Below are 26,302 nucleotides of genomic sequence, written 5' to 3' on the forward strand. Positions count from 1 at the left end.
CAGAACCAGGAGAACATTGTACACAGAGACTGATACACTGTGGTACAATCGAACATAATGGACTTCTCCATTAGTGGCAATGCAATGTCCCTGAACAATCTGCAGGGATCTAAAAAACACTATCCACAAGCAGAGGATAAACTGTGGGAGTAAAAACACCGATGAAAAGCAACTGCTTGACTACAGGGGTGGAGGGGATATGACTGAGGAGAGATTCTAAATGAACACTCTAATGCAAATACCAACAACAGGGAAATGGGTTTGAGTCAAGAATACATGTGATAACCAGTGGAATCGTGCGTCAACTATGGGAGAGGGAAAGGTGGTGGGAGGGGGGGCGGGGAGGAAGAGAAAATGATCTTTGTTTCTAGTGAATAATGTTTGGAAATGACCAAATAAAATAATGTTTAAAATAAATTTTTTAAAAAAAGTAAAAAATATCTCCCTCAAAAAAAATATCAAGGGGTAAAAAAAGAGGATTGCACTGAGAGATAAGGGAAGGGAGAGATGAAATGGGATAAATTATCTCACCTAAAGAGGCATGAAAAACTACTACAGTGGAGGGGAGGATGAGGGTGGTGATGGGCAATGCTTAAACTTTACTCTCATCTTAACTGGCTTTGGAATAATAACCATACTCACTGGGGTGTAAAATCCTATCTTATCTTATAGAGAATTAGGAAGAGAATAAGACAAGGGAGGTAGTAATTAGAGGGAGGGACAAGTGGGGTATGATAAAAAGCAAAATACTGGTGAGGAGGGACAGAGTAAAGGGAAAAAGAGCAGATCAAAAGGGGAAAATAAGATGGAGGGGAATACAAAGTTGGTTATCATAACTGTGAATGTAATGGGATGAATTCACCCATAAAACAGAAGTGGATAACAAAGTGGATTAAAAAGAAGTGGATTAAAAACCAGAATCCTACTATGTGTTGTTTTCAAGAAACACATCTGAGGCAGAGTGACACACAGAGTAAAGGTAAGGCACTGGAGAAGAATTTACTGTGCATCACCTAAAGTAAAAAAAAGCAGGAATAGCAATCATGGTTTCAGACAAAGTTAAAGTAAAAATAGATCTGATTAAAAGAGTTAAGGAAGGAAATTACATCTTGCTAAAAGGGATTATAAACAATGAAGTAATATCAATACTAAACATGGGCACCAAATGGTATAACCTCAATTTTTAAAGACATTAAATGAACTTTGGGAAGAAATAAACAGTAAAACTACACTAGTGAGGGGGCCTCATTCAGATATATATAAATCAAATTCAAAAATAAACAAGAAAGAAGTAAAGGAAGTGAATGAAATCTTAGAAAAGTGAGAACTAATAGATCTCTGGAGACAACTGAATGGAAATAAAAAGGAATATACCGTCTTTTCAGTTGTACATGTCTTCTACACAAAAACTGACCATGTATTAGGGCATAAAAACTTCACAACCAAATTCAGAAAAGCAGAAATAATAAATGCATCCTTTTCAGATCATTATAAAACAAAAATTATAATCAATAAAGCTCCATGGAAAAATAAATAAAAAAGTATTTGAAGACTAAATAATCTAATGCTAAAAAAAGGGTGGTTCAAAGAATAAATTATAGAAAAAAATCAATGATGTACTAATGAGAATGACGAGATGACATATCAAAATTTATGCAATGTAGCCAAAGGAGTACTTAGGGGAAAATTTATATCTCTGAATGCTTATATCAATAAAATGGGCAAAATGAAAATCAATGAAATGGGAATGAAACTAAAAAAAAAACAGAAAAAAAAATTTAAATCTTCATTTAAAGACTAAAGTGGAAGTCCTGAAAATTAAAGGAGAAATTAATAAAACTAAAATAAGAGAACCAGCTAAGAGTAGGAGTTGAAGAAAACCAAATAATCAGTATCAACAATAAAAACAGTGAACCACCAATGAAGAGGAAATGAAAGCAATTGTTAGGAGCTCTTTTGCCCAATTATATGTCAATAAATCTGACAATCTAAATGAAATGGATGAATATTTACAAAAATACAAATTTGCTCAGATTAGCAAGAGTAAATAGAATCCTTAAATAATCCCATATCAGAAAAAGAAATTGAACAAGTCATCAATGAATTCCCTAAGAAAAAATGCCCAGGGCTAGATGGATTCACAAGTGAATTTTATCACACATTTAAAGAACAATTAATCCCAATATTACACAAACTATTTGGGAAAACAGGCAGAGAAGGACTCCTACCAATTCTTTTTATGCAACAAATATGGTACTGTTATCCAAGTCAGGAAGAATAAAAACAGAGAAAGAAAATTATAAGTCAATTTCATTAATGAGTATAGATGCAAATTTTTAAAATAAGAAACTAGCAAAGAGAATATGACAAAGATCATTCACTATGACCAGGTGGGATTTACACCAGTAATGAAGGACTTATTTCATATTACTAAGATCAGGGGTGAAACAAAGATGCTCATTATCATCGCTATTATTTAATATTGTATTAGAAATGCTAGTTTTAGCAATAAGGAAAGAAAAAGAAATTGAAGGAATTAAATTAGGCAAGGAGGAAACTAAACTATCACTCTTCGCAGATGATATGATGGTAAACATAGAGAATTGGATGAAGGTAAACTTAGAGAATCTTGGAGAATCAATTAAAAAACTAGTTGAAATGATTAATAACTTTAGTAAGGTTGCAGGATACAAAACAAATCCACACAACTCATCACTATTTCTACATAATGCCAACAAAGTCCACCAGCGAGAGTTAGAAAGAGAAATTCCTTTTTATATCACTATAAACAATATAAAATACCTGGGAATCTACTTGCCAAGGCAAACACAGGAATTGTAGGAACACAATTACAAAACATTTTTCACACAAAGAAAGTCAGATATAAACAATTGGGAAAACATTAGAAAAATATTAATATTTTCCAATTGTTTAGATCTGACTTTAAAATATTTTCTTACTTTATAGTCTTGATTTTTTGTTCTTCCAGATGAATTTTGTTATTATTTTTTCTAGTTCTATAAAACAATTATTTAGCAGTTTGATTGGTATGGTGTTGAATAAATATTAATTTAGGAAGAATTGTCATTTTTAATATATTAATTTATATATTTATATATTGGAGGGCATGTGGCAAAATTAGGACACTAATGCATTGTTGGTGGAGTTGTTCTGAAGGGCAATTTGAAACTATGCTAAATGGCCATAAAACTGTGCATACCCTTTGATCTGGTGATACCACTGCTGGGTCTGTATCCCAAATAGATTAAAAAAGAGAGGAAAGGACTTATTTGTACAAAAATATTTATAGCCCCTCTTTTTGTGGTGGCAAAGAATTGCAAATTGAAGGGATGTCCATCAATTAGGGAATGGCTGAACAAATTGGGGTACATGTTGGTGATGGAATACTATTGTGCTATAAGAAATGATAAGAGGGGCAGCTGGGTGGCTCAGTGGATTGCGAGCCAGGCCTAGAGATGGGAGGCTTGGGTTCAAATCTGATCCCAGATACTTCCCACCTATGTGACCCTGGGCAAGTCACTTAACCCCCATTGACCAGCCCTTTTTGCTCTTCTGTATTGGAACATATACACAATATTAGTTCTAAGGCAGAAGGTAAGGGTTTATAGGGGAACAAAAAGAAAAATGGTAAGATGATTTCAGAAAAAGCTGGCAAGATCTGCAGGGACTGATGCAGAGTGAAATAAACAGAACTGAGAGAACATTGTACACACTAACAGCAATACTGGATGATGATTATCTGTGAAAATTTGGCTGCTCTCAGCAATGTGATGATCTGGGACAATCCTGAAAGACTAATGATGGGGAATGCTATCTACCTCCAGAGAAAGAACTAATGGAGTCATCATTCACATCAGTGTGTCTTTGGTTTCATTTGGGGGTTTTAGTTACGTACGAGTTTGCTCTTACAACAATGACCAATATGGAAGTGTGGTTTGCATGGCAATAAAAATAAAATTAAAAACAAGACAAAATAAAGACCAAAGTGGAAGACATCAGCGAGGGAAGTTTGGAAAGCACTCAGTATTCAGTCACCTATTGCCTATTTTGCAGGAGTGATTCAACTTTTCCCAGGATAAATTAATTAGTAGGAGTTAGGTATTTGGTTATTCTCTAGTGGCATCTACGTAGGACAATGGATAGAGCATCAATTAGGAAGACCTAAATTCAAATGTAGCTTCAGATATTTATTAGATGTGCAAACCTAGGCAAGTCACTCAATTCTGTTGAACTGGCTTCTTCATCTATAAAATGAGCTGAAAGAGGAATGGCAAACTATTCCAGTATCTTTACCAAGAAAACCCCAAATAGAGTCATGGAGATTTGGGCAGGACTAAACAATAGCATATTCTCCACGTAGGTTACTCCATCTCTATAGAAACAAGTATCCTATTTTTCTTGGAAGGTCTCTGTAGTTGCCCAAATTTAGGAGGGAAAAAAGCCTCTGAGTATCTTGCTCTATTTATCTGTACTTAGCTCTTATGCATATATAGATCATAGACGTAGAACTCAAAAGGAAACCTCAAAAAGCCATCTAAGCTAACCATCTCCCCATGCAAATGGAAATTGGGACCAAAGGATATTAAGGTGAATAGCCAAAATTCACAGTCTTGGGAAGCATCAGAGGTGATTTGGGAATCAAGAGCTTTTGATTGCAGAGCTGGGGGCCATTTCCTTGTGCCCCCACACTGGGGGACTGATGGGACCCAATGAAAAGTTTGTTCTAAGCAGCACCCCTTTCCTGAATGCTTACTGCATGTCATTACCTGTGCCTCACCCAGGTGATCTGCTGCCCCATCCCATCAAGAAAGTCAGCTTCTTGGTTTTCCTTTGTATCCCCAAGCCTAGCACAGTGGGAGCTTAATGCAATTCCGGAATTTATTAATGCCCTATTACATACCAGGTACTGTATTAGGTAATGGAGATACAAAAACAAATACACAATTCCTATTGAACCAATTGATTGATTAATCAGGAGCCTGTAATTAGAGAGTAAAGCAAAGAGCATAACGATCTTAGGATACCAGGACTTAGAGCAGGAAGAAAACTTTCTTCATTTAAGTAAATCTCTCTTATTTTTTTAAAATTTTATTTAATTGATTAATTTAGAGCATTTTTCCAGGATTACAAAAATCATGTTCTTTCCCTGTCCTCCCTCCAACCCCCTCCTATATCTGACGCACAATTCCACTGGGTTTTACATGTGCTTTTGGTCAAGATCTATTTCCATATTATTGATATTTGCACTAGGGTGATCATTTAATTCTCCCTTATTTTACAAAGGGAGAAACTGAGGTATGTTGGAAGTAAATCTCTCTCCATTATGCTGCTCTTTTTTTAAACATCATCTCTCAGTGACCTGGAGAAGCCCTCATAGAAAGGAAGTTAAAGAGCCAAGGATCGAACAAGACAGGAAACTGATTCCACAGGTGGCCAGGCAAATAAAGAAACCATGGTTGGTTCCTGAGATGTGACCTGGGAGAGCCAGTGGGTGGAGAAAACAACTGATAAGTGGTCTTTGGGGGTCTTCTGGCTGGAGCGTGGAGGCTGGAGGAACCATTGTTGGTGTTGGGCTTCAATCCATCATGGCAGCCAATAGATTAGTAAGCTAAATACCTTGTGACAAGGAAATCACTTTAAAAGACTGATATATATTAATTTAAGGTCGCCAAGGAATTCAGCTATGTAATTCCTAAATGAAAACTCAAGTCAGCCGTCAACCTTTTATAGAGTTTAATTACAAACAGGAGTAAGAAAGGAATTAGAGATAGAGAGAGAGAAAAAGGGAGAGAAGGGAATAGAGCTTAAATACCCCTTCTGTTTAGGCTGGGCCAAAAGGCCCAAGCCCTTAAATAGCTGGGGCAAAGAAAAGAGATCAGTCCCTATTACTCACGTGACCAAAATGGAGAAACAGTCTCAGAGGCCCCCACCTTCGGCTTCCTTCAGAGCAAGCTTCCCAGAGCACCTCTCCAACCACTCAGAGCCAAAACTCTCCAACCACCCCTCAGTCCTCAGACCCCTCTATCTTTAAGGAAACCATCCAAGTTCCCTCCCCTCAGTTCTCACATCTACCAATCACTGTCTATCATTTTCCCTGTGCCAATGGTGGCCCTAGCTTAACCCAGGACCGCCCAGAGGTCTGTGGCTTTGCACATGTCTGTTGGAGGTCATATTCTCAAATAATTAAATCTTGATCTTTTGCTACAGCCCTTCCTAAATCCTGTCACCCTGAGTAGGGTAGAGATTGGAATAATTAAATTTTGATCTATGCTGCAGCCCGTCCTAAATCCTGTTAGGACTGAGTAGGGTGGAGATTGCAATTTCCAAGACTTGGTTCTGTCATTCCAAGTATCTCCATTGTATCAATTCTAAAATCAATCATGACTCAAAGAAATTCCTGTTCTATGCTTAAGCATAGGTCAAAGTCCTTTCCATTGTTCAGCAAAAGGTTTCTATCCTAAAGTAATCTTAAGAAGGGAGGAGGAGGAACCTCCCATGCCAATGGGGTTCACATTCCAATAGCCAAGACCCACTATCAATAGGAAATTTTTCAAGTATGAAATTTCCCAATGGTGAAATTTCCAACATTTATAAGTCTAAGAAATTTTGAGGTTTACAACCTCTCTACCTCTTTCCTTCCTTTCCCTCTCTTGACTATTACTACTTTGATTTAATAAAGTTATTAAAGCTACCAGCAGCCTCAGAATCACAATTTTAATTATTACAGGTAAAGAAACAGTCAGATTCTGAAGCCGGCTTTCTGAATGAGGTCTACCTAATTCTACTTCTTGGAAATCCAATGTTCTATTCACTGCATTTGGTCAGGGAGCATCTCCCTCCCCATCCCATAAATCATCCCCTCCACAGGCCAAACCACCTCAAGTGTTTTTCAGATAATCATTGTAGGTCATGCTCTTCAGTCCTCTCACCATCCTGGTCATCATCCCCTGGACACCAAAATGTAGTGCCTTCAAAACCACTTTAATTGCCCTTCGAGATCTTAGGATATTAACGGATTTGTTTGTAGTTTTCAGAGAACAAGAATGGAATTTAGGATAAGAGTGTCCTCAAGAAAGTGGCGTTTTAGAATGTACTGAAGTCAATGTTACTTTAAACTAAATAGGAGAGACCATGAGTGCATGTTAGGGCAGAGGGAGATAAGCGTCTGGGTCTTGGGGTTATCGGGTAGGGGTTCATGGAGCAGGTGGAACTCTAGCTGGGACATGAACTAGAGGGAGGAAAAAGACGAGACAGCCTTTTAAGCCTCTGGAAGGTGGCCCCTGGGTGTGGTCATGGCCTGGAAAACACCTATTGGGGATCAGTGAGAGAGAAGTCTGTAGGCACATGAGGAGGGGCCCCAGTGGCCCCAGAGGGGTTTAGATTTGATAGGACAGATATAAACTTTCCAGCCCTATTTTCTTTTTTATTTCAGGCCCTTTCTTCAGGGTGGCTGCCCCCTCCCCCAGTTCTATAATTCCCACAACCCCTCAGTGTGAAGAAGGGAAAAAAAAGCTTTTCCTGCCCCAATACACAATGAGCCTTGACCTTAGCTTTTAATAACCACTTAGGCCGGCAGCTGTCTCCCTTTAAATAAAGAATCTCATTCCTTGTTCAGATACTAGAAAGCAATTTCACTAAGTGCTTAACTTAATCAGCTTTCCTCTATAGCCACCGACTAGACCAATGGGGCTCCATTTTCCTCCCACCATAGGATGAGTACTGCTGGTGCTCTTCTTGCCTCCCAGAAGCCATTACGGATTTAAAGGGTAGGGGTTGGGGACCAGGGTCAGAGGAGATGGGTTCCAGGGACCTCCTGCCTGTAAATGGAGAATAATCGTATTTGGGCCCATTAACCTCAAAGGATTCTTCTACGGAAAGCCTTCGGTACCTGTCAAACACATGTAAGGTTAAGTAGTCTTATTTTTAGAAATCGAGTCCCTTGGTAGTCTCAAGGAGACATTTCTCATGTGCAGCTGACCTTTCCCCCATTCCGGGCGTCCACTCCAGGATTTACCTTCCCCTTCTCGGATAGCACAGGGAGGGTCTCTTAGTGCCCAAGGACAGAGCCCTTCCACTCTCCCTACCAAGGAGTCAGTCACATCCTCCTGCTCTTCCTCCCCCTCCCTCCCATCCCCACCACCAGTGTCTGGCAGAGGCCTGAGAATTCATGCCAACCTGCTAAGCTCTTTTCATTCCCACTTCTTTGCAGGAAAATAGACACACAGTAGAGTCATACAGTACTACCAAAATAGTAAGCAGGTCCCACACTGAGGGGTGGCTGGGGTTTAGTCTGCTTTAAATGGAAAATATGACAAAGGAGGGGTAAAGAGTTCTAATCTGACTGTCACTGATTTGCTGGAGGCATTAGGAAAATTGCATCTTTCTGGGCCTCCTCTACAAAATGAAAGGAGGAAGCAGGGAGGAAGTGGGAGAGAGAAAGGGAGCAGGAGGAAGAGGGAGAGACATAGAAAGAGGTGAAGGAAGGAGGGAGAGAGAAAGGGAGGGAAGGAAGGAGAGGGGGAGAGGAAGGAAGAGAGAGAAGAAAGGAGAAGGAGGAAGAAAGGAAGAGGAGAGGGAGGGGAAGAGAGACAGAGACAGAGTGCATTAACATAAAGGAGGGAGGGAGAAAGAGAGAGGGGGGAGAGGGAGGAAGAAAGGGAGAGGAGAGGGAGAGAGAGACAGAGTATGTGTGTGGAGGTGAAGGAGGGAAGGAGAGAGAGGGAGAGGGAGGAGGAGAAAGAAAGGGAGAGGAGAGGGAGAGAGGGAGAGAAAAAGAGGAGAGGGAGAGAGGGAGGGAGGAAAGGATAGAGGGAGAGAGAGAGAGAGAGGGAGGGAGAGAGAGAGAGAGAGAGAGAGAGAGAGAGAGAGAGAGAGAGAGAGAGAGAGACAGAGACAGAGAGAGAGACAGAGAGAGACAGAGAGAGAGAGAGAGAGAGTTGGATCCCTTTGGCAGTCTGGTGAAATCTACAAAATGGATTCTTCTTTATAATATTTTTTAAAAATCTTAAATGAAAGAAATGCTAAATTTCAGTTACAGGTAAGTGAAAATGAAGTTGAATTTTCCCCCAATCCAAGATGAGGAATCCCTGAAATCTATCCCCAGCCTCCCCAGAGCTCTGCAGTAATCAAGTTAAGAAAAAACCCTTGACCTAGAGATGAAGTGATTTCTAGGATTCTACTAGTTCAGATTTTCTCTGAATCTATCAGTTTAGTGCAGATGTTTCAAAAAGAACCCTGTGGATTTCATAGCAAACCTTACAAGTGCCATGCAGTCAGCACCCACAAGGTAATTATCATGATCACTAGAGTCATCATAAAAAATATTTTAACAGGCTTTACGTTTAGCAAAGCATTTTACATGTATTAGCTCATTTGACTGTTATAAGGACTCGAAGGTATGTTTTGCAGGGCGCCTGTTTTACAGAGGAAACAGACAGCTTAAATTTGGTTTGGGTTTGGGGCTCCAGGGATTTGGCAGCCCCAGTTCATAGGAGTAGTCACAGCCATGCCATCCCTCGGCCTCTACTAAGAGACACGGACAGTCCCACACAGAGCAGCTGGATTCATTCCAGTTCTATTCATCTAGATTCCAGCTTTACTAGCCTGGCTGCCTCCCATTTATAGCCCAAGGCCAGGCCCTGGGATTTCAGAAAGACACTTTTTCCTTTGTGATTGCCTAGAAACTGGCCCTTGATCTCCAAGGTCTTAGATAAATGGGGGGGGGGGGAGGGGTCCTCTTCCAGAGCACTGGAGTAGGTGGCCAGAAATAACGAGGGGAACTACAAGAGGAAACTTGCTTTGTTTGAACTGTCCCAGGATGGGGAGGGGAGTGGGAGTGGCCCCAGCGATGGCACGACCAGGAGGGCCTCCTTGGAACAGGCTCTGGCTACCAGAGGGAAGTTACTTTGCCTTGTACTGAACAGGCTCCAGAGATCCAAGTTCTAGGTTGCTCTTGAGAGTCCTACTGGCTTCTGATGTGAGCCACAGTTTAATGCCGCCCTCCTTCCCTTTTTCTTGCTGCTGCCAGCCAGGCTGGGGGTTTCTGCCTTAGTACAAGGGCTGGTGGCACCCTTTGTAGGTGGCGTGGTCTGGCTAGGGGTCAGGAGAGGCAGTTCATTCCAATATCAACATCACAAAGTTCTGGTTAACACCCAGAATGGAGAGGCATCGAGGTGGGGCAGAGGATACCCCACTGGGCTTAGAATTGGGAAAACTCATCTTCACGGGTTCAAATTTGGCCTGACAGACACTTACTAGCTGTGTGATCCTGGTAAGGTCATTTAACTCTGTTTTCCTCAGTTTCATCATTTGTAAAATGAGCTGGAGAAGGAAATGGCAAAGCACTCCAATATCCTTGTGGAGAAAACCCCAAATGGGGTCGTAATAATAACTATATACTTCAAGCAGGAAGCCCTATCACCTCCCTAAGAGGTTTCCTGGCCAGCCATACTTTTGAGTGCCCTTTAAGAGGGGAGTTCGGCTTATTTTCTTGCCCCTGCTTTGAGGCCCAACTCAAAGAGCGCTCACCCTGTCTTCCTCCTGTGAACGCCTGTCAAACCTACCATCTGTACCATACCTGTGCAAAATCCTATCAAACAGAAACAAAGGTCACTAATCCATACGTAAGGATCCTTGCAGTTGCTTCCTGACTTAGTTCTAAATGTATTTTTATTAAAGTATTTTAAATTATTTCTGAACTATCTTTAAATATTTCTGAATTACATTAAAAAAAAACTCTTTACCTTCTATGTTAGAATTATTAATTGTGTATTGTTCCAGGGCAGAATAGAAAGGGCTAGGCCATGGGGGTTAAGTGACTTGTTCAGGGTCATACAGCTAATAAGAATCTGAAGACAGATTGGAACCCAGGACCACCCCAAACTCTTTCCTGTCTCTAGACCTGGACCTAGCTGCGCCCCCTGAATTACATTTTAATCTTGATGCAGCAGTACTTGGGAGTTTTGTAGGTGGCACGCAGATCCCTGTGCTGTACAATACATGATATTTGTTTTACCTACTTAAGTTTTAATGACTTCCTTAGGTATCATTTGCTTATAAAGTTCTATATTTCCCCAACGACGTTATACGCTTCTTGGCAGAGGGAATATATTCTCTCTCTTCTATCATCACTCTTCTATAGGCCTACTTACCCTACTGCAGTGTCCTTCTAACAGGCCTCCCTAGGCTCTCTTTCTTCTTCCTCCAATCCATTCTTCAGAATACTCTTTTTCATGCAAAGATCTGGTCCTGTCACTCCTCTCCTCAGAATCCTTACCTGGTGCATTGCGGCCTCCTAACTAAAGTTCCAAGTCCTCTGCTTGGCATTCCAGGTTCTCCAACAATCTGATGGTTCTGCACCTTTCCAGTCCTGTCTCAGACTGCTCCCCTCTACGGTGTGGCCAAACGGGTCCCAAGCACCAACTGCTTTCTTCCTACTGTCCCCTGTGCCCGCCTTGCCCTCACTCCTCTCTGCCTTTGGAATGCTGACCATCCCATAATCATATGCCACCTTTAATATGCCTACATCACGAAAACTTCCTTGATACTTCCTCTCCCTCCCATTGGTAATGACTATCCCCCTTGAACTGCATCATTTAATGGCGGACTTTCCTGATGTACTCATGCAAGAGTGCTGATTATCATTATCCAGTTGTCTTATTCCTCTTTAGAAAACTCTTCAAGGGCCGAGACTATGTTTAAGCTCCCAATCTCTGTCAACACCTAGGTCAGGGTTCTGTACACAGTAGGTGCTTAATGTCTGTAGCTACAGACCTTTGTGGCCCATTTGGTCCTCATTAGCACAAAGCTTTCCCCCTAGGATTTTAAGATGAACTCATCTTCCTTAGCATTAGCAGCCAGGGGAAAAGAAATGGAAAGTCGGGGACTTCAGGGACTATGAAGGAAGGCCAACGACACCAACCCTTTAATGGCACATCTACCTTGAGTTTAGGTGCCCTTTCCAAAAGTCTACAAACTGCTTTTTTCCTGTAAGCACTGGCCTTTAGAAACCCCTTCATCCATCTCCCATGAGGACCACCCAATCAGAGGATCTTTAGAGGCAAAGTGTAACAAGGGAATCACTTTAAAAGACTGATATATATTAATTTAAGGTCGCCAAGGAATCAGCTATGTAATTCTAAATGAAAAACTCAAGTCAGCCGTCAGCCTTTTTTGGAGTTTAATTACAATAGGAGTAAGAAAGGAATTAGAGATAGAGAGAGAGAAAAAGGGAGAGAAGGAAATAGGGCTTAATTTCCCCTTCTGTTTAGGCTGGGCCAAAAGGCCCAAGCCCTTAGATAGCTGGGGCAAAGAAAAGAGATCAGTCCCTATTACTCACGTGTCCAAAATGGAGAAACAGTCTCAGAGGCCCCCACCTTCAGCTTCCTTCAGAGCAAGCTCTCAGAGCCCACACGAACCACACCGACCAACTCTCAAAACCCCCCTGGAGTCTTCAGACCCCCTATCTTTAAGGAAACCCTCCAAGTTGCCTCCCCTCAGTCCTCACATCTACCAATCCCTGTTCATCAATTTCCCTGTCAATGGAGGCTCTAGCTTAACCCAGGACCGCCCAGAGGTTTCTGGCTTTTGCACATGTCTGTTGAAGGTCATATTTTCAAATGATTAAATCTTTACTCCTTTGCTACAGCCCTTTCTAAATCCTGTTAACTTGAGTAGGGTAGAGATTGGAATAATTAAATTTTGATCTAGGCTGCAGCCCTTACTCAATCCTATTAGAACTGAATAGGGTGGAGATTTATTCCAAGTATCTCCATTGTATCAATTCTAAAATCAATCAAGACTCAAAGAAATTCCTGTTCTATGCTTAAGCATAGGTCAAAGTCCTTTCCATTGTTCAGCAAAGGGTTTCTGTCCTAAAGTAATCTTAAGAAGGGAAGAGAAAGAACCTCCCATGCCAATGGGGTTCCCATTCCAATAGACTATCAGTAAGAAATTTTCCAAGTATGAAATATCCCAATGGTGAAATTTCCAACATTTATAAGTCTAAGGAAATTTGAGGTTTACAAAAGGCTCCAAAAGTTGACCCCGAGAAAGGAGGGAAATGAAATAGAAACATGGGAAAGACACCTGTCCAAGAGCCAAAGCTATAGGTTCAAGTTCAAAACCTTTGATACCTGGTCCCAACCTAGCCATCCAGCCTATCTCTTTGTGCTGTTCCCCTATATTCTTCTGCTCCTGCCAGAGAGCTTTCCAACGAATCCCCTAAATCACCCAGTGCCCTTTCCCTCTGACTTCCTGCAAATTAAATAGCTGATCACTCCGCCAGTCCTTGGGTCACATAGCCTGCTATCAAGTACCTGTGTAGTGTCTCCAGAGGACAGAGATGCCATTTTAGACCATCCCCACCACTGCCAGCACGGATTGGGGCACGGTGGGTCCCAATAAATGCTCACGAATGGAAAATCCTTTCTTAATGGGAGTAGGCGGGCCCAGGATCCCAAGAAAGGTCTCCCCTGGTTTTCCTAAGGACAAGTGGCAAGGTCTTCATACATTAGTGGGGATGAGTGTTTTCTACATGTCTGCAGGAAGAGCCTTGTTGGCTTTCACATCAAAGTCCCAAACTCCAGGGGGAAGCCAAAGTCAACAGCCTTCTCCTCTGGGTGCCTTCCTCCCAAACTTCTGGGAAGGAAGCTAGGGCAGCCCTGGGCTAAAAGACAACTAGCCAGGCCCCCACCATCAATTTCCCAGGTAGCCTGCGGCGCCTCGGGGCTGGAAGGGCCATTCGTGAAGGCCCCTCCCTCTCCACTCCATCCCATCCCAGAAGCACACACACCCAAGGCGCGGGTGGGCTGCAGTTCCTGGACGGGAGAGGGGGGAAATCCGGACAAGTAGCTCTCTCGGGGCCTGGGCGAGGGGCAGGGAACCCAGCCCGAGGGTTTTCAGGCATCTGCAGCACAGGGGCAGGGAGGAGAATACGGATCTCCGATACCCTTCCAGGATGCTTAAGGTCAAGTGCCAGTTTTCCGAAAGCTTCTCACTTCCAGGGAGATCCAAACCCCGCCCCCTACCCCCTACTTTAGGTCGGGCGCACGTGGCTCCAGCGGAAAGGGAAGAAGGGAATCAAGGCAGAGGGGCTCACACACCGGTACCCAGCCCCTCTTCTCCATCTCTTTGAGCACCTCACCCAGCTGCCCCCGGCCCACACTCTCCGAGACGCCCAAGCAAAGTGGGCTAGGTTCTAGGCGCGAGGCGCACGGCGGGGACGGACGCCCGGTTTGGGCTGCGCCCCGGGAGCAGCGGGAGTCGAAACAGCCGCCGGGGGCGGGGGGGGCGGAGGGGGGTCACTCACCTCTCCCTGCGGCCCGGGCCCCTCCGCGCGGTGGTGGCTGTAAGTCGGTGGGGTGCCGGGCTGCTCCTCCTCCTCCTGCCGCCTACCCCGCCCCGCGGTGCGTGGGTGGAGAGGGGGCCGGGCCGGACGAGGGGCGGGGATGAGGCCGACACAGTCTTATCCGAGGCGGCCACCTCCCGCCCGCCGCAATCGGGGCGCGCCAGGAACTGAGCTGGGCTGGGCTGCGAGCTGCACCCACCTCCTCAGCACCTTCAGTCCTGCCAAAGGATGGGGGTGGGGTGGGGTGGGGTGGGGACCGGGGGTCGTGCTTGACCCAAAGAGCGCGCGGCCCCCCACCTGTTCGCTCCTCCGGACCAGTGGCTCCGGCCAACCACCTCTTCTGTCGTCTGGCCTAGTTGCAGCTTTCCCTGCCCCTCCCAAAGGAAAATTAAAAACCTGGGGCGAGGAGAATGGAGACAACTAGAGGGGGGAGCGCTTTAATACAGCCGGGATGAGGTCACCTTTGTCGGAGCAAGATCAGGGGGTGGCTACAAGCCCAAGCAGCAGGGACCGGAAGTATTTTTAGGACTCCACAAAATGGGGCGAGATGGGTATGAGGAAGAGTGAGGTTCCCTTTTCTTTTCTAATGGAAATGAACTAGTGGAAATTCTAAGGGCCACGGAACCCAGGAGTCCACTCAGGACTCTGCTGCTACTTCCTGGTGTAAGTAACCTTGGACAGCTCATTTCCCTCTCTCCAGCCTCAGTTTCCTCACTGGGAAAATGAAGGGGTTAGTTCATCGAAATCTAACATCTCTTCCAGTTCTACCTTTCTGTGATGCTGATGCTATGAGGAATTGTGATGCCATGGCTGTTTCTAGATCGCAGAACTAGAGTTGGGACCTCAGAGAATATCTAATTCAACCCAATCTTTTCATACATCAAGATAATTTATGGTTCTGAACCTGTAACAAAGTTAAATGTATTTCAAGTTTAAATTCTTCCAGGATTCCTATAGCTAGAACCTTATATTTTCACCAGATCTTTCCTTAGAGCAACTCCTCCCCGCCCAGGTTTTTTGTTTTTTTGAGATGTCCCTATCTTCCTTAGAGTCCTTAGTACCCAAGTGAAGGGAATCTCATGTACCCTTTCAATGTCTCTATAGTACTGCCAACCTAAAGAGAAGCCAAGCTCTCTCCCTTGCTCTCCACTACCACCCAGTCATGGGGCCCCAAACCTTCTGCACTCCCTTAAACGAATTCAGGTACCCTGAAAAAGGATGTCTCTAGAAACTGAGTAGCAGTAGGCCTAAGGTGCATCAGGTCCAGGCTTGGATTTGGTTATTATCATCTGTTCTATACTGATGCCAAATCCCTGTGACTATGGCATTAGAATTCAGACTTTGATGAGTCTTATTGTGTTGGGAGGGCCCAACAACGAATTGTGTGTCCTCCCACCCACCCTAAATAACTCTACAAAGGCACCCTGGGAATTGATCATCAGATAAGTATTTTCAGCCACAGAAAATCATAAAAGTGTTTGTGAAGGCATGAAAGGGCTAATCAGTGAAGGAACTCCCCAACCTCAAGGAATCCAAGGCTCTTTTACAAAGTTATCAGAGGGAGGACTCAAACCTGACTTCTGCCTAGGTGTGTCAACCTCAATGCCTTGGTTGATTCTCTGAGACTAATATGAAAAAGAATCACCATCTGCTTTGACAAAAGAGGTCTCTACATCAGGATTCTTACCCCCATCTCCCCTATCAGATTGTAAATGCACTTTTCTCTTGGGCAAAAAGAACCCTAAATTCAATGTTTAAATTCCATGGATCTCTTTTTTCTGTCAAGAAAGAAAATCCAAAAAACCACATATAAGATGGGAGGTCAGCCTGTGTGTCAGGAAGATAAAGCAGTGTACTAGAAAGGCTTTATCTGAACATTTTGGAAGTTGTGTAACTGGGCAGATTGACCTCTCCACATCAAGCTGATTTCAGGGAATTGAGGTACTTGTGTAGTATCCAATAACTCACGCCTTTAACCCTACCCAAGAAAGGACAAACAAGAGAAGCTCCCCTCTAAGCTGCCAAATTTGTGTTCCATTCCACATTAAAAGAGAGTTGTCACTTAGAAGGAAGGAGAGAAGAATGTGGAGGACCTACAAGGAAACCTAAAAATATATCTCCAATATAATCTGTAAGTCTTTTCCTGATCCACTATTTCAACCACTTCAACCTCATTTCCTAACTCTTTGATCACACCATTACCCACATCTAAAATTTCTGATGTTGTTCAATTGTTCTGTGTGACCCCATTTGGGGTTTTCTCAGCAAAAATAGTAGGGTGGTTTGCCATTTCCTTCTCCAGCTCATTTTACAAACTGAGGCCTTTAAGGCTAAGTGACTTGCCTAGGATCACACAGCTAGTAAATATCTGAGGCCAGATTTGAACCCAGGAAAGAGTAGTCTTCTGGATTCCAAGTCTAGTGTTCTATCTGCTGTATAACCTGACTGCTTGGCATCTAAAATGTTCCACTCCATTTTCTCTGCTTGTTTGAATCCTCTCTGTCCTTCAGAGTGTAGTCCAAGTTTCAACTCCCCCAAGAAGCCCTGTCTCAGCCACAGTCTTCTCCTAATCTTTTGTAGCATATACAGCCTTCATCACTCTAGTCCCTTCAACAGTGCTATCTAATATTGTTTATCTTTGTGTGTATAAATCCCACCTTGAGCTAGATGAGAAGCCTTTAGAGAGCAGACATCGTGTTTGGTTCCTGCACAGCCTCTAGGCCAGTGCTCTCCACAAAGAATGTTCTGAAAAGATTGGCAGGGGTTGTGACAAATCTTGTAGAGGGGAACCTCAGTTGGATGGAGTTTGGACTAGGTCATATCCAAGGGCTTTTCCAACTCAGATTCTAGGATCCTCTGATTAAATTTTTGTTGATGTTGATGAAAATTCCTTGGCTTTTTCTCTGTCTTTAACATGAGTCAGCAAACTTGCACTATCATTAATAAATGAAGCCTGAGAAATGGAGCCTTGGGTTATGTTCCCAGTGTACTCAGCTCACTGAATGCCTTGTGAGGCCCAGTTTTTTGAAGTAGGAATTGGGGTGGGGAGGGAGACATATCAAAGCAAAGGGATGACAGATAATAAATGCCTAGGAAAATGAGGCCCTTGATAAAACAAACAAACAACAAAAACACCCCCCAAACCTTTAGGGATTTAGGACCAATTAGTCTAGGGAAGAGAAGACTGAGAAGAACCTAATGAAAGGTAGAGACCAGTGATGGGGAGGGGTCAAAGGTGTGCTGGAATGAGCTCTAAGTGAAGAGAGATGGATGTTAAATTTTTTGGTGTAATAATTTATACCTTGGGGGAAAAAAAAACACAAAAATCAGGACTTGATTCATTGTTGTATTGATTTTCTAGACTTAAAAAGTGATGGAGAAAAATTTAATACCTAAACTTAAACTATTAAAGTTAAAATATGTATTTTTCAAAGAAATTCTCATCTTCTGTTTTAGTATCAATTCTAAGACAGAACTGTAGCAAGGGCTAGATAATTGGAGTTGTGATTTATCCAGAAAGACACAGCTAGGAAGTGTCTGGGGCCAGATTTGAAGCCAGCTCCTTTTGACTCCAGACTTGTCATTCTTTCCACTGTGCTACCTACTTGCCCTCCAGAGAATTGGTTGTTAAACATTTACCCGCACTCTCCTGGGGGAGGTGGTTGTGAAAAAAATGAACGAAAAGGAGAGCATCCATGCCCCTCTTCACATTTCTGAGAATCAGCAGTCCACACCATTCATCAGCACAAGACCATCCTTCCCCAAAGACTGGGTTTGTTTCTCTTTGCCAGGCTGAGGGTAGAAGGGCCCTTTCATATCTTACAAGGCAGAGCTCAAGTCTCAACCTTTGAAATCATCCCTGATTCCTGCAACTAACAACAGTACTTGGAAAATGAAAGAGATCACCTAATGCAAATCCCTTATTTTACAGATGAGGAAACTGAGTCCCAGAGGCAAAGGATTTAAAGTTTGTGTCACATAATCCAGCCCCTCAAATCAAACTATCAGAATTGGAAGGGAGCTTCAAAGTCACCAGGTCCATACCGAACAAAGTAAAGAGAACCAAGAAAACATGTCCAACGGCTGCAACAGTCTGCATAGAAAGCTCACACAATTAGTACAATTAAAGTAAATAGCACCATGGAAATGCTAAGCCCAATGACCAAATGTAAACCAAAGAGAAACTAAATACTAGGAAGAATGAGGAAATACCTCTTCCACCCTTCTTTGTAGAGTTGGGGATGGAGAATTAGGGGTGTGGAACCTACTATATCCAATCAAACTCAGTTAATGTAGTAATTAATTTTGCTAAACTGCTTTTTTGCTCACATTAAAAAAATTATTATTATAAGAAATAGCTTTCTGGATAGAGGAGGGATAAGATGGGAAGTGTGGATGATATAAATGGCAAAAAGTTGTCAACACAAATTATTTTAAAAGTCACCAAAAAAGTTGAACTTTGATTAATAGAAAAGCCAATGAAAAGCCCAGGAAAAGAGAGAATGAAACATACCTCCTCCTTGATAGCAAAGAGGTAGGGGAATACTTGGATAGACTGTTGTATACATTGTCAGATAGACTTTCTGTATTAGATTTTGTGCTTCACAAGACAGGGTTTGAGGAGTGGCCCTGAGAAACAACTATGATATAAAGAAAAAAGAGCAATATATAAAGAAAGAAGATCAAAAGAACCAAAAAGTAGTATGGCCTTATTTCATTCTCTAGCTATTTCATATACTTATTGTACCTCCTTAACATTTCATTCATTCATTCATTCATTCATTCATTCATTCATTCATTCATTCATTCAGCAAATATTGTGAAATCCAGTGCTTGCCTAAATAAATCTTAGCCTCCTTGAATGAAGGAAACCAAACCATATTTTTAAAATATCTCTAGTTTCTCCCTCAGTGTCCAGCCCAATCCTAGGTATATAATAAATACTTATTGGCTTTATTTATTGACCTGAAATATAATTTTTCCCTATGAGATTAGATGGATGGCATCTGAGCAGTCTGTTTAGGGTTTGAGGATGTCACACTATGGGTATGTCACTTTTTCCACGTAGAACCTAGGTCTTTTGTTAGGAAGACTCATAAAAGATAATACCATCATCAGTTCGTCTTTAGTCAGGAAAATATATTAGGTTTGGTAGAAAAGGGATGATGTACATTTTCAGCTATTCAGATTGGCCCAACTTTTATAGGCTGAGACATATAGGATCCACTTAAAGGATGCAAAATAAATGCTTTAATTAAGAATTTAAAAGGACAGAGTAAGGAGAAGCAATATGATCTGCCTTCATAGGCCAGCAGCCAAGAAAGTTTGGCTTTATTCCTGCCTTTGCTACTAATTTGCTATGTGACCTCAAGAAAGTCAGTTTTTTCCTCTGGCCCTTCTATTGTTTGATAGAATATACATAGTAATACTGCACATGACAAAAGAAGCCCAGAGAGCAGCCCCACTTGTGAGTTTACTTTGGAGATGTAAGGGGTCAGGGATGGGGTGGGGTAGGAAGAAAAGCTTCCTATGTGTTTAGAGCAGAGAGGGTATAGATAAAAGGGAACCTTTAGGATTTTCTGGAGAGATTCCCCAATATGCACACATTGAAACACCATGTATTGTATTCTGAGAACATTTCTAGGGGCCCATGGTAGAGGGGTGTGGTGCAGACTTTGTTAGTTTTTCTTGGGACCTGTAATTTTAAGTCATACCCATTGTTAAGCTTTTGAATAGATCTGTGTTGATGTAGAGACAGAATGGTTTCTTAGATGATAAGATCTGAGGATTCTGTAGAGAATCTGCTGTTCCCTCATTAGCTTTGCATTAAGCTTTAGCCTCTTTCCTGAGATTTCTTAGTAAATAAAACCACTTTTTTCGTGTTGGGAATGACTGGCCCCCAACTAGCAGGAGAGTAAAGATGGTTGACAATGGGATGGAATTGAAAGTAGGGAAAGGTTATGGAAAGAAGCAAGGAGCAATTAGGTAGCACAGTGGATAGAGCTCCAGGTCTGGAATCAGGAGAAACTGGGTTTAAATCTAGCCTCAGACACTATCTGTGTGACTCTAGACCAGTCATTTAACCCTGATTGCCTCAGTTTCTTCATTTGTAAAGTGAGTTGGAGAAGAAAATGACAAACTACTCTTGATTGTCTAGACCTTGCCATTCTTTTGACTTAGAATGAATACTAAGATAGGAAATAAGGATTTTAAAGAAATAAAGAAGAGAGAGCAGCTACCATGTCCTCAATTGTCAACCACAAAAAAAGTTAGTCTCAGAAGTCTTCTCTTTCATTTATATGTCCACCTATTTACCTTTTTCCTGCCCTATTTTATTGTGTTCATCTCAAAGAGGGAGATCATTCTATGCTGTCTTCTAATGGAAGACACAAAGGAGAGGGTGATGGGCTTCATTATATTCTCTCTCCATCTCTGGTAAGATTTTTCTCCCTAATCATTCATTTATTCATTCATTCATTCAACAAAAGCTCACTGAAGAACTACTATATGCAAAACACCTTATTACTTGCTATGGAAAATATGAAGATGAACCAGACCCTCAAGGAGCTTATATAAAGGGAAATTAAGGAGAATGTAAATAATAATCATCAACAGGATCCTAGTGCATTCTCAGAGGTCATCTAGTCCAACTCCCATCTGAAGCTTGAACCCCCTTCTAAAATTCCCAACGAGGTCATCAAGACCCTATTTTAAGATTTTCATTGATAAAGAATATAATACCACCCATGGGAATGAATTAATTTTTTTATAGCTTGGAGTAATGAAAAGACTGTTTAATTTAGAGCTAGGGAGCCTGGGTTCAAGTTGTGCTCCTTCCATTTGGAAAAATAATTTAATCTCTGTGGGCTTTAATTTCTTTATCTGTTGGAGTAGAGGACCCATAGATCTCTTCCAGCTCTAAATCTGTGATCCCTGTGATCACAATAAATGTCAGAAAGTTTTTCCATATAGAAACCTGAAATCTCCCTCCATCTAAATTCCAGTTCTATTCTCTATGACCAAGAAGAACATGTCTAATGAATCCTTCCACTGGACTGCCCTTTAAATACTTAAAGATGGATAGCAAATTCCCCTCCCTAACCTCCTCCAGTCTTCTCTTTTCCAATTTACCAAGTTCCTTCAACCAGGCATTGTGTGCCATGGTCTCTAGTTACCCTCCTCTGGTTAACCTATAATTTGTTAATATGATTCTTAAAATGTGGCACCCAGGATAATATGGATGATTAAAAGAGATTTGTGCTTTAAAGTATAAATATAGGAGGCAGCGCCAAGATGATGGAGTAGAAGCAAGGAAGCTTGAACCCACCATTGGAATTCTTTCTAACCAATCTTAAAATAACACCACAAAATGAATACGGGGTGAAAGAACCAACAAGGAGACAGAGTGAAGCAATTTTCATGAAGAGAACAACTTGAAAGGTAGGCAGAGAGTATCTGGGGCTTTGGGATAAGAGGGCACAGCCAGCAGGAGGCTACAGCAAGGAGTAAGCCACCAGCAAGTCACCCCCGCCCATAACCCACATCTACTGTTCCAGGTTCTAAACTTGGGCCCAAGCCAACATAGAGACCCTGAGACTCTGCCTGGGCCAGCAGCAGTCCATCCTACCCACACCCTTTAAATTTCCAAGCAAACCTTCAATGAGGTCCAGAATTCTAGCCCAGGAAAGTCTATGCTGTTCAGCCTGATCTTTGTGGACCCAGAGTGAAGCCAGGAATCCCCTCCTGGACTTGTAGTGAAGAACTGAATCCCAGTTTGGGTCAATCAGTAGACCCAGAGCTGGGCTCCTGATCCTTGGCAAGGGCAGTCCTCAGAGTGCTGGCATATGGGAGTCTGGATGGCTCCAGACAAAGCTCAAAGAGAAGTCTCAGGGCAGGTCAGTCTGAGTTAGAGGTGTGCCTGACCTGATCAAGCCCAGAGTGAGACCAAAAGCCCATGTCCAAGCCTGAGGCTAGAATTTGAGCCATCAGCAGCCTTAAGGGGTTATTGAATCAGCAGTGGGAGGTGACTCTCAGAGCTCCCAGCTCATAGGCCATTATACTATCTTGGAAGAATTTAAACTTGCAGAAACACAGAAATAAGGCTAAGGGTAGCATCAAGGAAGACTGAAGTTTAAGAGAGTACCCTATCTTCCCGAAGAACAGAACCCACCTTTTAATAAAAGCTTAAGTCAAGAAAAAACCTGAGAAAATGAACAAGCATATTAAAAAAAAATGTAAGCATAGAAAATCTTTTACAGAGACAAAGGGCAAGGCACAGACACAGAAAGGATCAGTAAAAGCAAAGCAAACACATGCAAAGCCCCAAAGAAAAATATAAATTGGATTCAGATTCTGGAAGAGCTCAAAAAGGATTTCAAAAAGCAATTAATTGAGGCAGAGGAAAAATGGGGAAGAGAAATGACAGCGATGGAAGAAGAAATGGGTCAAATGAAACACATGTGTTTCAAGAAACACATCTGAGGCAGAGTGACACACAGAATAAAGAATACTGGAGATGAATTTATTGTGCATCATCTAAAGTAAAAAAAGCAGGAATAGCAATCATGGTCTCAGACAAAGCTAAAGCAAAACTAGATCTGATTAAAAGAGTTAAGGAAGGAAATTACATCTTTATAAAAGAGACTATAAACAATGAAGTAATGTCAATACTAAACATATAGGCACCAAATGGTATAGCCTCAATTTTTAAAGGAGACATTAAATGAAATTTAGGAAGAAATAGACAGTAAAATTACACTAGTGGGGGACCTCAACTTCCCCCTTTAAGACCTAGACAAATCAAATAAAACATAAACAAGAAAGAAGTAAAGGAAGTGAATGAAATTTTAGAAGTTAGAACTGATACATCTCTAGAGAGACTTAAATGACAATATAAAGGAATATACCTTTTTTCAGCAATACATGTCTCCTACACAAAAATTTACCATGTATTATGGCATAAGAGCTTTACAATCAAATTCAGAAAAGCAGAAATAGTAAATGCACACTTTTTAGATCATAAGACAATAAAATTATAGTCAATAGAGCTTCATATCAAAGATAAATAAAAAATCAATTTCAGATTGAACAATTTGGCAGTAAAATGATAAGTGATGGCAGAGATGTAGCAAAATTGGGACTCTAAGGCATTATTGGTGGAATTGTGAACTGATCCAACCATTCTGGAGGGCAATTTGGAACTATGCCCAAAGGGCGATAAAGGACTGTCTGCCCTTTGATGCAGCCATAGCACTGCTGGGTCTGTACCCCAAAGAGATAATGGACAAAAAGACTTGTACAAAAATATTCATATAGTGCCTATGTCATAGAGTTGTTGTGAGGCTCAAATGAAATAATATAATATCAATGGTTTCTTTTAGCTCCTTTTTCAGGATTACTCATTTATTTATCTATTGAGAGAGTAAGAATAGAAATGAAATTTAAGATTATATTTCCTTAAAAAAGGGGGAGGCAGAATACAACATATGAAGACCCCCTACAGTACCCATAATAAAATGACTGCAGAGTCAAAAAAAAACAGTTTTAGAGAATGGCTTTGTTAGTATCCTAAATTTTATTGCATTAGACTGGTGAAAGGCAGATGTAAGTTCTGCTAGGCCTCTGGAAGGAGGATATGAGAGAGGGGGGAATAAGTCAGATTCCCTGCCCCCCCCCCATTCTTGATTGTTTTCTGGTTTCTTTCTTCTGAAAAATAAAAGTGGGACCAGGGGCGTATGAAAAGAGAATAATTATTTGACAGAAGAGTTGAGTTCTGCAGGGAGTACTGGGCTGACCCATAGCTTAGCTCCTACCATTAATCATAGTGGACATTAGAGAAACCTGGAAGAAGAGTGATGATTACTTTCACCCCAGACAAAGAGGTTCTAGGTCCCTCTTCTCCAGGCTTATGCTCCCCGGATGCTTCTCCCATCCTAGTTGGGTTTACAACTCTAAAAGATTTAGGGTGAAGGGGACAGTGATGGCGTTGATGTTTTTGATGGTGTTAGAGAGTGATAAACAATGCCACTTATTAACAGCAGTACATGGCAGGTTGCTGGGGGTTAGACAGATGACAAAGCTAATGGGAGAGGTAAAATAAAGGGGCAGAAAGATGGGTGTTGGGTTCAATTTCCCTCAGAAATGGCTGGCCAGGTTTGCCTCAGGTTAGACAATGCCCTTATCCCTGAGATAACTAGACAAGGACGAAGTCAGGTTAACTTTAGAGAATGATCCCTAAGCTTCTGGAGCCTTTACCCTAGTCTCTAGGAATGGCAACCTAAATACCTGACTGTAGGGTTGTGGTCCTAGGAAAGTTCCCATTTTTATTAATGGATGAAGAAACTGAGTCCCATAGAGGTCAAGTGACTTGCCTTGGTGGCTTGATAAGGTAAGCCAAATGGGCTGAACATGAAAGCTGTGGTAGAGGCATGCATGCAAAGCAGGACAGAAGCAGGAGATGGATCATCTGTCGGTCAAATGAAGATATATGAGGACTACTGTCTTTCTTCTGCCTTCCAATCAGCCAGGTCATCTCCAACTTGATTATCTCAAGTCCCAGAGATAAAACCAGCTTCTTCCTTCCCATCAGCCAGAGCCCAAAGACCTCCAAATCCAGTCCAGCAGTTGGCTCTTGCCTCCAGCTGTTTCCCAGTCACATTCCAAATGGAATCTTCATTTGACTGGCTTCTGTCCTTTGCATGCATGCCTCTACCACAAAGCCAAAAAAAGTAGCTTGCCTGAAAATCAGACTAATAGAAGATAAAAGATTTAAAGCAAAGAACTGAACCAAATTCTAGAACTGGACAAATGATGATATCTTTAACCTATACTGCACTGGTAACCTGTTAATAATGCACGTTTTGGCCAAGCCCTGTCTTCTTCCATAGCCAGAGGAGTCCTAGTAAGCACCTTTGACAAATCTGTGCAGGCTTTGTGAATAGGGGAAAGGAAGAAAAAGAGATGCCAAATGAGAGGTGGGGGTGGGTGGGAGGAAAGTGCCATCTTGGATACTGTATGATGATAGTAAGGAAAGGAAAAAAAATGAAAACAGTTTCCCAGCAAGTAACACTAATTAAAATGATAGCATTTGTAGAAAGCTCTAAGGTTTGCAAAATAGTGACCTGGCTCTCATTTAGGGTGACCCTTGGCCTCCCTCCATTATCCCACTAGTACAGCAGAAAGGAGAGTAATTCCTGCTGTGACCCTGCCACCCTTATTAACCATTAGTCACCTGATTTCTGTGGAGAGGGGCAGCAAGCAGCCTCAGGAACGTCAAAACAGCCTTCACAGCCCTTGCCAGTGGGGCAGCACTCTCGTCTCAGCTGGGTTCCATTTGCCATATCAGGGGGTCCCAGTGACTCCATCTCCAAAGCAAAAGGCAACCAATTCACAGGATGCTCAGGCTGGGGACTTACTCAAGCAGGAGTAAGGGATCAGTGGGAAGTCCGACTCCCATAAGAACCCTGCTGGACCTCAGCAGTGGGTGCCTTTGGAGCCCGGGAGGGACACAGGATCGTGGGCCCCAGTTTCTCTGGACAGAGGGTGTCTAGAATGTGCCTGACCTCAGGGCAGCAAAAACAACAGAATTGCTGGCTGAATTACAAGTTACTTGAACCAGTGTCACTATCCCTGGGATCATCTGCAAACACATAGGTGGGGTAGGGAGATAAGGATTTCTGTGCAAAGCTGAAGGCAGCCAAAGGGAAGCCTACTGAACTCTTGACTCCACCTCTATTCCCTTCCCTCTCCTCCCCACCCCTGTCTGTCCTGGTTGCTTCAACTCTGGGGTGACCAGTGAGAAGCTCCAAACACGTTGGATTTCTTTTTTTGACCAAGTTCTATTCATTCTTCAAGACTTAGCTCAAGTACCACCTCCGGGCATAAAGTTTTTCCCAACTACTCTAACTTACAATGATCATCTTCTTCTCTAACTCT

General features: G+C 42.2%; 1 protein-coding gene across 1 annotated transcript in view; it reads right to left on the reverse strand.

Annotated features, from left to right (window-relative positions):
- The window catches only part of STEAP3 (STEAP3 metalloreductase), an 85,440-nt gene extending 59,436 nt beyond the window's left edge, over positions 1–26,004 (reverse strand). Inside the window, 1 exon segment of the mRNA XM_007494062.2 lies at positions 25,599–26,004. Coding sequence (XP_007494124.2) covers positions 25,599–25,731 — 133 coding nt within the window. The 5' untranslated portion in view covers positions 25,732–26,004.
- Positions 26,005–26,302: the final 298 nt, after the last annotated feature.

The sequence above is a fragment of the Monodelphis domestica genome, chromosome 4, assembly GCF_027887165.1.
Source record: "Monodelphis domestica isolate mMonDom1 chromosome 4, mMonDom1.pri, whole genome shotgun sequence".
NCBI classification, from domain to species: Eukaryota; Metazoa; Chordata; class Mammalia; order Didelphimorphia; family Didelphidae; genus Monodelphis; species Monodelphis domestica.